At 39.1% G+C, this 14,032-nt stretch overlaps 1 protein-coding gene across 1 annotated transcript in view; it reads left to right on the plus strand.

The window, feature by feature from the left end:
- Positions 1 to 1,749: 1,749 nt before the first annotated feature.
- The window catches only part of LOC149229119 (single-stranded DNA-binding protein WHY1, chloroplastic-like), a 118,480-nt gene continuing 106,197 nt past the window's right edge, over positions 1,750 to 14,032 (plus strand). The window contains exons 1-2 of the mRNA XM_089378475.1: positions 1,750 to 2,069; positions 2,272 to 2,384. Coding sequence (XP_089234601.1) covers positions 1,981 to 2,069; positions 2,272 to 2,384 — 202 coding nt within the window. The 5' untranslated portion in view covers positions 1,750 to 1,980. The remainder of the gene's footprint in view (positions 2,070 to 2,271; positions 2,385 to 14,032) is intronic.

The raw sequence follows: 14,032 nt of genomic DNA on the forward strand, positions 1-14,032 counted from the left end.
TATGTTCGATAAATAACCATTGACAACAAGTTCCTAGCCATCAAATATATTCAAAATTAAATGGTTACCTCATTGCGCTTCCATAGCCTATATAATTACAACTTTGATCTAACTATCATATTTAGTTACAAATTTCTTTCCTCTTACATATATCAACGCCAAGTTGTCTTTCATGATAGATATGTCAACATATATCACATACACATTGATTTTGTCTCCTCATCCCAATTAGGTGAGTGGGCCCAATCATGAGTTTTTGTTTTGTTTTGTTTGGATACATAAGCTTCATCTCCATCAATTTGACATCATATATCCCACCCATGGAAAATCCATGCTCTCAGAAATCATCTTAGATGTGGAGGTGGACTAACAAACTACGATTGCCTCTTAGGTTATGCTAGGAAGTTGAAATCCAAAGAGATAAGGTGGAAGTGTCCTTGCAAGGGATTCTTATACACCAAACACAACATATTGCATAAGATCAAATGACCTTTCTCTTAAAAAAATCCACATGCTTGTAACAATGGGATGTCATCCCCTCCACTCGGTTTCAAATCCCATGAGAGGACATCTTTGGCTTGCTGTGATAAGGCTCAAGGAGTAAGCTCCCCCACTCTTGTGTAGTCTTGACCCTTGCTAAGCCATAAATTACTAGTATATCCAGCTTACAGGTTGTTGGATACTCCTGGTGTTATAATGATGACCACTATGTTTGATCTTGGGCCTCACTTAGATCACTCCAACGAGTTACGATTCACCGTGATAAAAATAAAAAAAATAAAATCCATACGCTTGTCGAGAGGTCCACATCTTGAAGATGAGGAAGTGAGTCTAACATTCTCCCCACTTGGGTTAAAATCCCTGTTGAGGCACTAGCTCATTGTGATACAGCTAAACGTATAGATGCCTCCTTGGATAGAGGTCCTCGTGATTAAACATCTTGATCCTTACTAAGTCATCAATTATTAATATATTTGGCTCGAATATTACTAGATATACACTTGAATTATATCGATAACTAGTCTATTTAAACTCAAAACTAACCCATATCCCTTTAACCAATTACTAATTTCCATGACTCAAAATAAAATAAAATCCAAATACTTCTTCACCTAATTTAATTTAAAAGAATCCATAACCTACCATATCTAAGGAACTTATTTACCTACACTACAACATGAGAATCCATAACCTATCCTATGTAAGGAACTTATTTACCTACAATACAACATCTTCTACATGTTACCCTCTTAAATAAACACCTTACCATCATCCAAAAAAGTTATATTAAATATTTACTTACCATCATCCTAGTCAATTTTGAAATAAAAAAGTTATATTAAATATTTTTGAAATAAAACTATAATAGGAAATTATTCTTAACAAAATGATCTTTATTAGTCCCTGCCATGTGGCATCCGGCAGGGACTATAGTAATCCTTAGGCGCGGACTTAGCATTAGTTTACCGTTCCCTGCCACTTTTAAACCAAAGTTCTTACGGTCATATAATTTTACTATTCTAATAAACCAAAGTTCATGCTTTCGCCATCTTATTATTTTACACTACAAAACTAATCATTCAAACAAAGTTTACCAAAAGGGAAGTCCAAAATTTCAATAAATCCTCAAGCCCATCCACATTGGAATGATGTCCTCGTACATATTTAAATCTATTCAATTTTTTTTTTCAAAATTCAATTAATATTTTAGATCGATAAATTTTTTCACTTCGTATTTTAACAAAATTTTGAATACCAAAGAAAAATCTCCAGCGCCAAGAATATGCCGAAAAATGTAACATGGCCCTTACCAACGTTACAGTGAATCTAATTTGATTTGGGTTTTGTTCCACATTTTCTCTTTATAAGGATTCTACTCGCTGCTGCCCCCCTATCTCGGTCCAAGTTTGGCGCCCAAGCAGAGTTGAATACCCCACCCCCACTGAGGCCAGCATTAGCAGCAGCGACAGGAGGAGAAGAATGCTGAGGTTCCATGTTTTGGGAACCCATTTCCTGGGTGCGGCTTGTGCCAGGCCTATCCAACCCCTCCGCATGGCCTCCATTTCCAGGTATCTCTCCATTCCAAATTTTCAACAGAACTGCAGGTCGCGAGGTCGAAACCCAACAGCTTATTTAAATCCCCTGCTGGAAAAAATGGGGGCTTTGCCTTCGCTGGACCTAGTCAGTGGATTGAAGTAAAAGGAGAGTTGATCTTGTAAATTTTCCCGTATTTGTATTCATTATTTGTATGCTTTTGTTGGGCATTTGCAGTCGTTCGTTTCCCAAGGTTGTGAAAGCTAGTTTTAATGATGACTCGTCTCAGTCCCACAGCTTTTCTTCGAGTCCCGACCATTCTGCTGTTACTCAGCCGGGCTTTTTGCGTGGTAAGTGCATAATCCTTTGTATTATTCTGGTAATAAATGTAGGATGCTTCCATCTTTGTGTCTCAGTAAGTACTTGTTTAGGAATTTAGAATTTTATTAAATGATATTACCCATTGGTCCACCCAAAATACAATAAATCTTTGTACACGTGTCTTGAAAAATATGTTATATTGTTATTTCCATGTAGATTTGTCTGTAAATGAAACTTGTGTAGAACTTTTGTTCAAAGTAGCCATTATGAAGGATTAGAAACTCTATTACTAGCCACCCCAACATTGCAAAAGATCCGAATAATGTTTCTCGAAGACATAGGATTTGAAGATGCATCAATGCAATAAAGGGTAAACATATGTTGTTCGTTTGAGATTGTTACGTCGAAGATAAGTAGCAATTTGCGAATATTATGCTGAAGCTGAGTATTTGGAAATGCTGTGGATTATAAACACAAACACTCGTACACTACTCATAGTATTCAAAACCAGAACCAGTGACTGGACCGGTCCAGCTATCAAACCGGAACCGGTCAAATTGAGACTCGTCAGATCTCAATGAACCGATCTTTAAAAAAACATGAAATAATTATTTTTTGATGAAAATAACTACTTTTAAGATTTAAAACCGTGATTCCAAACCAATCGATACAAAATATGAAAAGTTTGCTCATCTATATACCATGTAAAGGTAAATATATCAAAATGACATTGAGTGCAATATATATCAGCAACAAAATACATAATCAACGAGACTCTAAATGGCCTCTAGAGTCCAAAAACAATGCTACAAGCTATGGGGCCATTGACCTACTACAAGTCTAAATATTATTGATCAACATGATCACTTCTCATCATGATCAAACTCGGTTGAGTCTCGACTCTCAAACTTTTCAACTCCTTGAGTCAAACTTCTCAGCTGGTTGAATGTTGAGTCTCAAACTTATGAAGGTATTCTACCGTAATATGCCCTATTACTTCATTTGGTGCTCTACATGGCTTTACATGGTCTCCTATTCCAACCAAGTGTTGTTTGAACTTGTAAATATCCCCTCCTTCAATAGATTTTTGGCAATATTTGCAGATCATTTTGCCATTAATCAAATCACAATGAGCCCATGTAGTATCCTTGGCCTTTGGAGGCATGGTGGCTACTACTCAGCCCAAACTCTTTGCTATTCCACTACTCCAACAAAAACTCAGCACTCTTCAAGCTCCCAATTAAGCTCACAAAAAATCAAAATGAGATGTGTCAGGCAAATGAGAGGGGAGACATCATTTTAAAGGCTTGTAGGGGTTGTTTTAAATGGAAACAACCCTTAGTTTCCCTCAAAACCACTTCAAAACCCAAGAAACCACCATTTGTGGGGTTGGTGGCCGACTTGGCAATAAACCTACCGGTTTATGTGAAACCCAACCGGTTCCTTCATAAACCGGTTGGTTTATGGTCAATCAGACCCAAAAACCACCTTCCAACAATGGATGACCCAATTTTTCTACTGGTTTGAAGGCTGGGGCTAATGAACCGACTGGTTTGACTAGTTTACGATTCAAAGCAACCAGTTTTGAAGTCTATGATACTACTATGGTTTTGTGCCATGTCATTACATGTGATATAAGTGAGTCATATATTGGCGTGTTTTGTATATCATTGCAAGAATCTTTGAGCCTCATAGGCTTGCATTGGTGATGGGGCCCCAAAAGGGTCCATGATGCAACCGTTTTAATACCATTTTTTTCACCATGTTTTTGCATGCTTTCATGGGTCTTTAGGACCACTTTTGACATAGAAAACATGAGTTTTGGAGTTCAAGGCCATTTGGAGAAGCATAACCTTGTTTCAGTGATTAATCCATAGTTTTGGGGTGAAATGTGGAGAAACAAAGTTGCTACATTTAGTGTCGAAGGATGAAGGTAGAGGCTTGCCTTGCCTCCTTTTGTTGATTTCACCTTCATCTTCATGCGAAATGGACAAATAGCATAACTTTATTATTCACATTATGTAAGTAGATATTAGTGGAAAGGACCTAAAGGTTGAGTGGGGTCCAATAGTTGTAAGGGAAGTTGTGGGGGTGGACAACTTGGATGGATCTAAACTATTTCTTGAAAAGCTAGTTATGATAATCTGTTCATAAAAGTGCCTTTACATGCACGTTATTGTTATGTCCTTGTGAAAGGGATCAATATTAAAATTGTATTGACATGCCTTTAAAAATATTCATCACAAAAACACCTTCCTACATTTTGAAATAAAAATGTTTTAAAATTTTGAACATGTTCACCTCAAGACAAAGTATGGAGGTAAGCAACACACCATTCCTAAAGTTAGGGTTCCCAAGTATTGGCTTGTCACCCCTAGTTCATTGGTAAAGTAATTAACATTAGCCTTGCTTTGTAGAATCATAACTTTTTGTAATAATTTATGTATATACTCTACTTCCAACTTGGAAGTTAGAAAAGGGCAAACAATTAATTGAGTTTTTACCAAAGTTGCTTTTCCTCCTATGCATAGATCTTGTCTTGATGACATCAATGCACTTATTAGATTGTTAATTGGGAGAGCTCCCTTTGAGACATGGAATAAACCATCCATTGTTTCTCACTTGTGTTTTATTTTGTTGTTTTATGCTTCAATGATTATTCAAGGATGGAGATGGTTCAAGTTCTCTTGCTTCATTGAATCATTTGATCCAAGAGGACTATCTCCCATCATCTTATCTAGGTCAAGTATGAGGTTCATCCTTTTCGATTTGAGACCATTTTTGGACCAGTCTCACTACTTCATCATATTTGAAACTTCAGTAATTTGGTTGTTGATTGAGATTGATATTCTTACCTTGTCTACCACTCCTTGAAGGCCATTGCAATTGCATTGATTGATTCCTCTCCACAAATACATTGTTGTTTTGTTAAGGTTATGCATCTACAGTAGTGAGTGGGCATCTTGATGGACGAACTTCCCCCTTTTAGATACTCCTTGGATGCCTTGAGTCATCTCTTGCCAAACAATTAGGAAGCAGGCATGATCAATAGGGAGGACATTTACACACAATACACTTAAGTCATCTTAGTGGATCCACCCTATGGCCTCAGACCCAATATGACCTTTTATTATTATATAGAACATTTCATGGAGATGAGAGGTTGCTTCGTTGCTAGACCAACCTATACATTTTTCCACTGGATACATGCCCTTAAGATCTCTCTTCTTTAGTTTTAGGTTGAATCTCATAAACTTTGAGAGGAAGCTGAGCACCATATTCCATGGGACAATAGGGTTGTTGACTCTGCCACATACAGGAGCTTGAGATGGAGGAATGTTTCATTTTTTGATACCCCTTCTATTTGTGAAATTTTAAGATTGTTGCAATTACTAGTTATTATTCTCCTATCAATTTAGATTATTTGTCTTCTGCAAATTATTTGTGGCAAATATTGAATAAAACACAATAGCACACACAAATAATGGAAGTCAATACTTTTGGACAAATGTCCCTGGAAAAACCCCAGTGTGGGGAAAACCAGTTTTGCAGATGAGTTATTTTATCATTCTTCAACAAATCTGTGATGGAGAAAATTACAAAATCGTTTACTCTAAAATAACAAACCTCTGGAAAAATGTTTTGATCACTTTTGCAAGTCAATCTGACCCCCTGAAAGCAACTTGACCCCTCAGATCAAATTTGGCCTCCCTCTGGCTATTTGATTTGGCTCACACGTGCGACCTGGTAGATGAACTCGATCCTTTTGGTAACTCGCACTAACTGAGAAATTAACATGACCTCCACTGGAAATTCTAACTTCAATTGGCGAATTAATCTCTTCGTGCAAATCAATCCCCCTTGCAAGTTTCTCTTTGCTCCAGTACATCGTTCTCTCTAAGCAATTCACACTGCCTGCTAGGGTAATTTGCACCCCTGCCCAAAGCAACTTGCACTGCTGGAAAATTGGCCCCTCTGCAGAAAAATCGATTTCATTGTCACGGTGAGGGATCTCTCTGGTAATCTCGTCTCCAACCACTTCTAATCTCTCCCTGCTAATGCCCCCACGCTGCCTATGTGCCCTTGCTATCACTACAAATCTATGTCTCGATGGATTCTCCAAGTGCCCATCGGTTTCCTATTATAATCTCTCGTTAATGAATCAACAACCACGATCTAATCACAATTGATGGCTAAGCTCATCTTGATCCCATCAAATGACTTTTCTGGAATTCTCTAGAGGAAAATCGGTTTACCCCAATTAATAATGATTAATTAAGCTATTTCCCTAAGTTAGACTTAGGAAAATTAAATAACTGCTTAATTAAATCTAATCAAGGCTTTTTCTTGCGAAACCTTTTCTGGGTATTGGAGAAAATGTGTTCCCTAGCCTCATAGACACAATTTGAGACTAGAACACTTGTTCGAGCTACACAAACTAACACTCCCTCTTAGCGAGGAAGGTGTTCTGCATAACACCCAACTTGTCTCTGAAGAAGATGAATCTCGCCTTCCTTAAAACCTTCGTCAATATATTTTCTACTTGCTCATCTATAGGTATATACGGTAGTTGGACAATCTTGTGCTGCACACAATTTCTGATTAAGTGGTATCTAATGTCTATATGCTTAGACTTGTTCTGAAACACCGAATTCTCTGACAACTTGATGCAACTCTAATTGTCCCAATGAATCACCGTCGTCTCTATCCTTTGATCAAACAAGGCTACTAGTGACTTACGAAGCCATATAGCCTCGCATGTAGCCATGCTTGTTGCTATGTACTCAACCTTTGCAGAACTTAGTGCCATGGACTTGGGTTTCTTGCTGTACCAAGAGACAACTCTGATCTAATGTTGAAGCAACACCTTGAAGTGCTTTTTCAATCCAATATGTTACTTGCCCAGTCCGCATCAGTATAACGAACCAACTCGACACCATCACCTCGAGCATACTTGATCCCATACTCGATAGTGCCACGCAAATACCTAACACATATTTTTCTGCTGTCCAATGCACTCTCTTTGGCTCCCCCATGAAATGACTGAGAGAGTTCACTGCATAGGATATATCTAGCTTGGTGTTGACGAGATACATGAGAGAGCCTATCAACTGCTTGTACAAGTTGGGGTCCACATCCTTCTCTTTGGATGTATCTATTTTCTCCCATTTGGTGATCATGGGAATAGACATGGCTCTACATTTCTCCTTCCTAAATCTCCTTAGGACCTCGATATAGTATTTCCCTTGTCTAAGTAAAATCTAGCCAACTATTTGCGATACTTCTATGCCTAGAAAGTAGTGCATGAACCCCAAATTCTTCATCTCGAACTCAGTTGTAAGATCCCTCTTGCATTCGTCGATGAGCCCTTGTGAACCTGTCAAGAACAAGTTGTCCACATATAGGACAAGAATGAGAACATCTCCCCCAACCTCCAAGTAGTCGAGGTTTGAATCCGTCTCACTCTTTATAAAGTGCATACCTTGCAAGTATCTGTCGATGCGCTCATACCATGCCTTGAGAGCCTACTTGAGCCTATGTAAAGTGTTGGAAAATGTTACTAGGTTCAGTCTTCATTTAATTTATTTGAGTCATCTTGTAATGTACTTGTCAGAAGAATAAAGAAAACATTTATTATTATTATTGTGACTTATTAAAGCATGGATTTCATGCTTTGGTCACCATGTTTTAGGTCAAGTCGGCCTAAGGACATCAATTCGACCTCCCTTGAAGCCTATAAATAGAAGTAAGTCAAATTCATTTGGAGCACTTCATCTCAAGCAAGTTTGATATCTCTAAGGAAGCTGGGAAGTGCGAAGTCTAAAGCCGGGAAGCCAAAGGAAGTGTGAGTTGGGTCGAGTCTAAGGAGAAGAAGAAAATCAAAATTGTGTCTCTCTCTCTTTGTTTCGTGCCCTAGATTGGGAGATCGAAGTCTTTCAAGTTTCACTGATGCCGGAAGTTGTTGCTTGGACGAAGTTGCTGGAAAGAGGTCGAAGATTTGGGAGGTTGACTTGGTGTGGAGGGAAGGTCTGGTCTTTGTCTAGGGTGAAGAGTCTCAAAAAATACTATTGAAAGGAAGAATTTTCTTGATTGGGTTTTCCCCTTGAGGGGGGTTTTTCCATGGCATAGTGCCTACATTTGGTGTCCATTGTTTTATGTGCTATTGTTTTGGTAATTGCTTGATGAACTAAAAGAAAGAAGATACAAAGAATTGTAATAACAAATCAAGAACATCACAAGTAATTATCAAGAATAAGAAAATCTTTCTGCTTTTTTGATTTTCTAACACAAAGCTCTCTTCAACTTGCAACTTGTGTCTCTCTGCTGTGTGCCACAAAACCCTCCGATTGTTCAATGTACACCTCCTCCTCTAGTTCACATGCCGTCTTGACATCCATTTGATGCATTTGCCATCCCATTTGTGTTGCTAATGTTATCACGACTCATAGAAGTGTACTTGGCCACAAGAGCAAATGTCTCTTCATAATCTATTCCCTCCTTCTGAGAGAACCCCTTGGCCACAAACCTAGCTTTGTATTTCTCAATGATGCCATCTGCACCATGTTTGATCTTTTATAGATCTAACATGATCCAACTGTTGCCTTGTCAGTCAATATGGGTACTATCTCCCACACATTGTTCTGCGTAATTGAGGAATACTCCTCAACCATTGCATCCCGCCACACCTGCTGCTGTGCAACTTCCTGATAGCTAGAAGGCTTGCTATCTACCAATTGACTGACCAATGCCATGTAGCCAATATACCATTCTAGTTGTCTCTGCTCTCTCTTGCCCATCCTAGGAGTTCCCACAAACTCCCGAGCATCTCTGAGTGTTTGCTAAACCTCCTGGTTCGTCCTGCCAACAGTGGAGTTAGGAATATCCACCTCCATGTCTTCTTGATGCATCTCCTTGATCTATTGCATCTATCGCTCCATGTTTTGTGAAGCTTCAAGTTTACTCTCACTTGAACTCTTGCTTGTAATGGTCACTATACTCGTGCTTTGCTGCTGTCCCTAATTTTGTTGCTCAACCCTAGGAGCTTCTGCTGGCTGCTCACTCTGATCTTTAGCTGTTGGCAATTCTATGGACCTCCTATATGCCTAGTCCTCCATGAACTTGACATCCCGCTGGACTATAATCCTCCTGGCCCTTGAGATGAAGATCTTGTATGCCTTCGAGGTTTCATTGTAGCCAATGAAGTAACCTTGCTCTATAGTCTGATCCAACTTCAAATGTGTCTCCCCTAGAATGTGACAATACGCTAGGCAACCAAATATGCTAAAATGACTGACATCTGGCTTCTTCTCGGTAAATGCCTCCTCGAGTGTCATCTTGGCAAGTGCCCTATGTGGGACCCTGTTCTGTATATAGATTGCAACACTGCATGCCTCTGCCCATAAATAGTGCGGAAGATCTTACTCATACAACATCGCTCTTGCTACCTCTGAAATAAACCGGTTCTTCCTCCCATCTACCCCATTTTGCTATGTGCTGTAAGGAATCGTCCACTCTCTCTTGATTCTTGCCCTTGCTACAAAACTCTTGGAACTCTTTGCTGGTGTACTCACCTCCATTGTCTGATTGAAGAGTCTAGATCTTTTTGCTTGTCACATTCTCCTCTAGAGCCTTAAACTCTTGAAAGTGACTGAAGGCCTCATCCTTGGTCTTCAAGAAATAGATCTATGTCTTCCTGTAGAAATCGTTGATAAAAGTAGTGAAGTACTCATGCCCCCTAAGAGATTTCGTCGATATCATCCCACATATATGTGAATGCACATGGTCAAGTATAACTTGCGATCTGTTGTCACTCCTTGGAAAAGTTGCTTTGGTAAACTTCCCCAAAACACATCCTTTGCAAACATCGTCATGCTCTGTGCTCACCTTTGGAACACTTGTCATTGTCTCACGAAGTAGTCTAAGTGCTCCATGATGAATATGGCCCATCCTCCTATGCCATAGCCCCCCTTGGTCCCTCAGATTGCTGCTACTAACTAGTGCCTTTAGAGTGTCCATTTGCAGTTTGGACAACCTGCCACTCCTCACTCCAACTGCTATAGGTGGCCTCCAATCCTTGTGCTTCAACAACACTTTTGCCCCTCTATAGATAATATCATATCCTTTGTCTTGAAGGACTGATGTAGAGATCACATTCATTCCCAAGCCTGTCACATGTAACACATCATGGATAGGTATCTACTTGCCATTCTCCTTTCGAAATAGAATAGTTCCTCTTGCAACTGGGTTGCATTTGGACTTGTTCCCCATATGAATTTGCAACCTAATGTCCTCCTCTTTGTAGCTGGATGTAGAAAATCCACGAAATTTTGCAACTACTAATATGAACAATTTGAAACTAATTTCTTTTCATATAGACACATAATTTCTCTACTAATTTTGCAAAGGAATAGGAAAAGAAATAAATACACAATCACACAATTCAACAACAAAATTTTTCTAGGGAACCCAACTGGGAAAACCCTTTGCTTGATTGAGACTCTTATTGAAGAAGAATGAGCAATAGATATCTTATATTACATTATTGTTTCAATAAAGAATACCATGATCTTCTTGCTTGAATTAAGCTTGAAACCCTTGTAAGACCCTTGATCCTTGTGCCTTCTTCCCTTGCCTGGATGAGCTCTGAAATCCTTGCGCAAATCCTAGGAAATAAGTCTTTATTTCATAACACATTCCCAAGGAAATTCTTCCTTCTTCAATACTCGCACAAGCTCCTCTTGCATGTTCTTTCCTTCAAAAGCTCATAAATTCGTGCTCAATAATTATGATTACAATTGTGCCTTTGCTCTTCCTTATAAGTAATTCAAATGGCTAAGTCTGACAACTCAATATTTTAGGAATCATATTGGTGATTGAGTTGTTAAATGAGTTGAAGTGGCTCATGCAACTCGTCCTAAGTCCCGATCTAGAATTATAGACTTGTCACTCGTCATTTTCCAAGTTAACTCGCACTAAAAGACAATGAACTCAGACTTCCACTTTTGCACATTAGTTAATTGCGTCATAACTCGTCCTAACTTTTAGGAGCTCATCCTAAATTATAGGCACTTGTTCTAATTTTTAGGGACTTATCCTAAATCTTAGGAATTTGCCCTAACTTATAGGAATTAGCTCCTAACTTATAGCAATTGATTCCTGTCTTATAGGAATTTCTTCCTAACTTATAGCAATTTGAGCATGCTAATGAAGAACTCGTTGAGGTACCTTTGATCAAGGCACAAATCAAGGAACCCTTTCTTACTATCATTTTCAACACTCCCTCTTAGCAAAGAAGGCGCTTTTGGAAGAACCTCGTCCATTTGGATTTGTCTACAATATTACCATGTTCTCTGTTGCTGTAGCTGCTCCCTTTAAACTAGAAGACTTCCTTGCATTCTTTTGTGGAACTTGATCTGAAGACTTGTTCTTTCCCACGATGTTCTGCGAGTCAATCACTTCAGTCATAAGTGCCATGTACCATGTGTACCTTTGTGGCTGCTTCCTCTGGGTGGAAGTGATATTGGAAGATTCAACTTTCTTCTGATCTTCCTTAACCAAATCCTCTGCCCACTTGCTCAAACTCTACCTATACTAGAAGTCTCTGACTGAGTGGCTGCCTCCACTCGCCCTGGGCTATGCTCCTCATCATCTTGCTCGTTAGACCAATTGTCAACTAGCTTAGACTCAAACTGAGATACTGGCTGAGGCTCGATCTTGAGAGCTCTATCCTACTCTCGCTCAACCACCACTTCTCTACTCTGAGCTCTCCTTTAATTGCTGCACTTGCAACTTGCAGAGATTCTTCACCCTCACATCTATCTGCTTCTTACATCTAGAAACTAAGTTCTAGAGGTAAGCCTTACCTCTGCTAAGGATGATATCATATCCCTTGTCCTCAAGGGTAGCTACCCAAGTAAGATTTTGCCTCTCTTATCAGTCTTGTAGTCCTTCACAAGGACTGAACTTGGGCTGAATAGACACCTTATAGCAGCCCACAAATCTGCTCTTAAGCTGACACCAAATGTTGCTCAAATAGACTATAGAACAACTCTACACAACCTAGCCATGCATCAATCACTGAAGAACACAAAACATACCTCAACAAGCAAAATTCTTTTGCTCTTCTTAGGTCACGGTTCTGGGCTATTCCTTTGAGATTCCTCGGCCTCTGGTTTGTGCACCTTGTTGAGAAATCAATGCTAGTAGTAGTTAGGGTTTGATTCCTCTTCTTTGATAATTACTTGTGAATTATGTTGGCTTCTTTTACTTCTTTATTATATTATGTTTCATCAAGCAATTACCAATTTATGTGTATATAAAGATCACAAGAACAAGAGACACAAGATGTAGGCAGACAGCCAGGGCAAAACCCATATAAGGGGAAAACCCAGTCAGAACTCTTCCTTCAGTAGATTCAAATACAAGATGAGATAGTCCAAGGCTCTTTTGACCTAGACACAGACTTCTTGCAATCACGAAGTCAACCCTTCCTTCTTCTTCAAGTGATGTTCTCCTAGTAGCAACTTTGACCTGGCAATAATAGAATTTTGGCCTCCCCAGCAGCAGAACTTCGACCCTAGCAACAGAACTTCGACCCCGACAGCAGAACTTTGACCTGCAGTAGGATTTAGAATTTTGGCCCCAGCAATAACCCATTAACTTCGCACGTGTGAGAGAAAGGTTGCCCAAAACTGCGACTTTGTCTTCTCCTTCAATCTTCTTCCTTTTCTTGAAATTTCACACCTTTTTGTACCTCTCTTTCTTGTGTATCAAACTTGTTGAGTGAGTGAGCAAATGGATCAAACTGCCTATCTATATATAGCCTCTTCTGGGGGTCAAATTGCCCTAATGTAGGTCGACTTCATCATCATAGGGCCGACTTGGTGTGGAGGTGTCAAATGACCTATTTGACTAAAAAATAATTCTTTTTACATGATACAAAAGCCCAAGAAGGGTCTAATAAAATTTACAATGACTCTATTGACTCAACATAAAACCTAGAAGCCTACAATGGAGGCTTTGACCTATAAACATGATGACCAAAGCATGAAACCCATGCTTTAATAAGTCATTATAAAATTTCTTTTGACAAATAAATTACATTATACAATTATGAAGACTAGACCTAGTTACATTCTTCAACACACCTGAACATAGTGCACAAGTCCTCCATAACTAGGCCTCTAAACCTCCACAAAAAACTGTGTAACCCTCCCTTTACAAGCTGCCTCCATACACTGTCCTAAAGGAATGTTCCAATCACTTGTTAGGCCTTCTAGCCCTTTAATGCTAAGACTTTAGGGGCTCAACTCTCCTTTTAAGGGACACAAAAAATCTCAGATTGGTATACAGGGAATTGCACACACAAAAACACAAAATTTCCCTCAAGCTTAGCCACAAATTGCCCTCAAACTTGACCTGTACCAAATCATAGAAAGACACAATAAAATTGGCTCCTAAAGGCTGTGACTGCTTCAAAAGTTCTTTTCTTATGATGCTTGCCTCAACTTGTGCTGGTCTCAATTCTATTCACTGCTCCAGTGATACCATGTAGAAAATCCACGAAATTCTACAACTGTTAATACGAACAATCTGAAACTAATTTCTTTTCATATAGACACATAATTTCTCTACTAAGTTTGCAGCGGAATAGGAACATAGAGGTCATCAGGTGAAG

The sequence above is a fragment of the Pinus tabuliformis genome, chromosome J (genome assembly GCF_031772625.1).
Source record: "Pinus tabuliformis cultivar Carrire ecotype Pingquan chromosome J, CPIR1, whole genome shotgun sequence".
NCBI lineage: Eukaryota > Viridiplantae > Streptophyta > Pinopsida > Pinales > Pinaceae > Pinus > Pinus tabuliformis.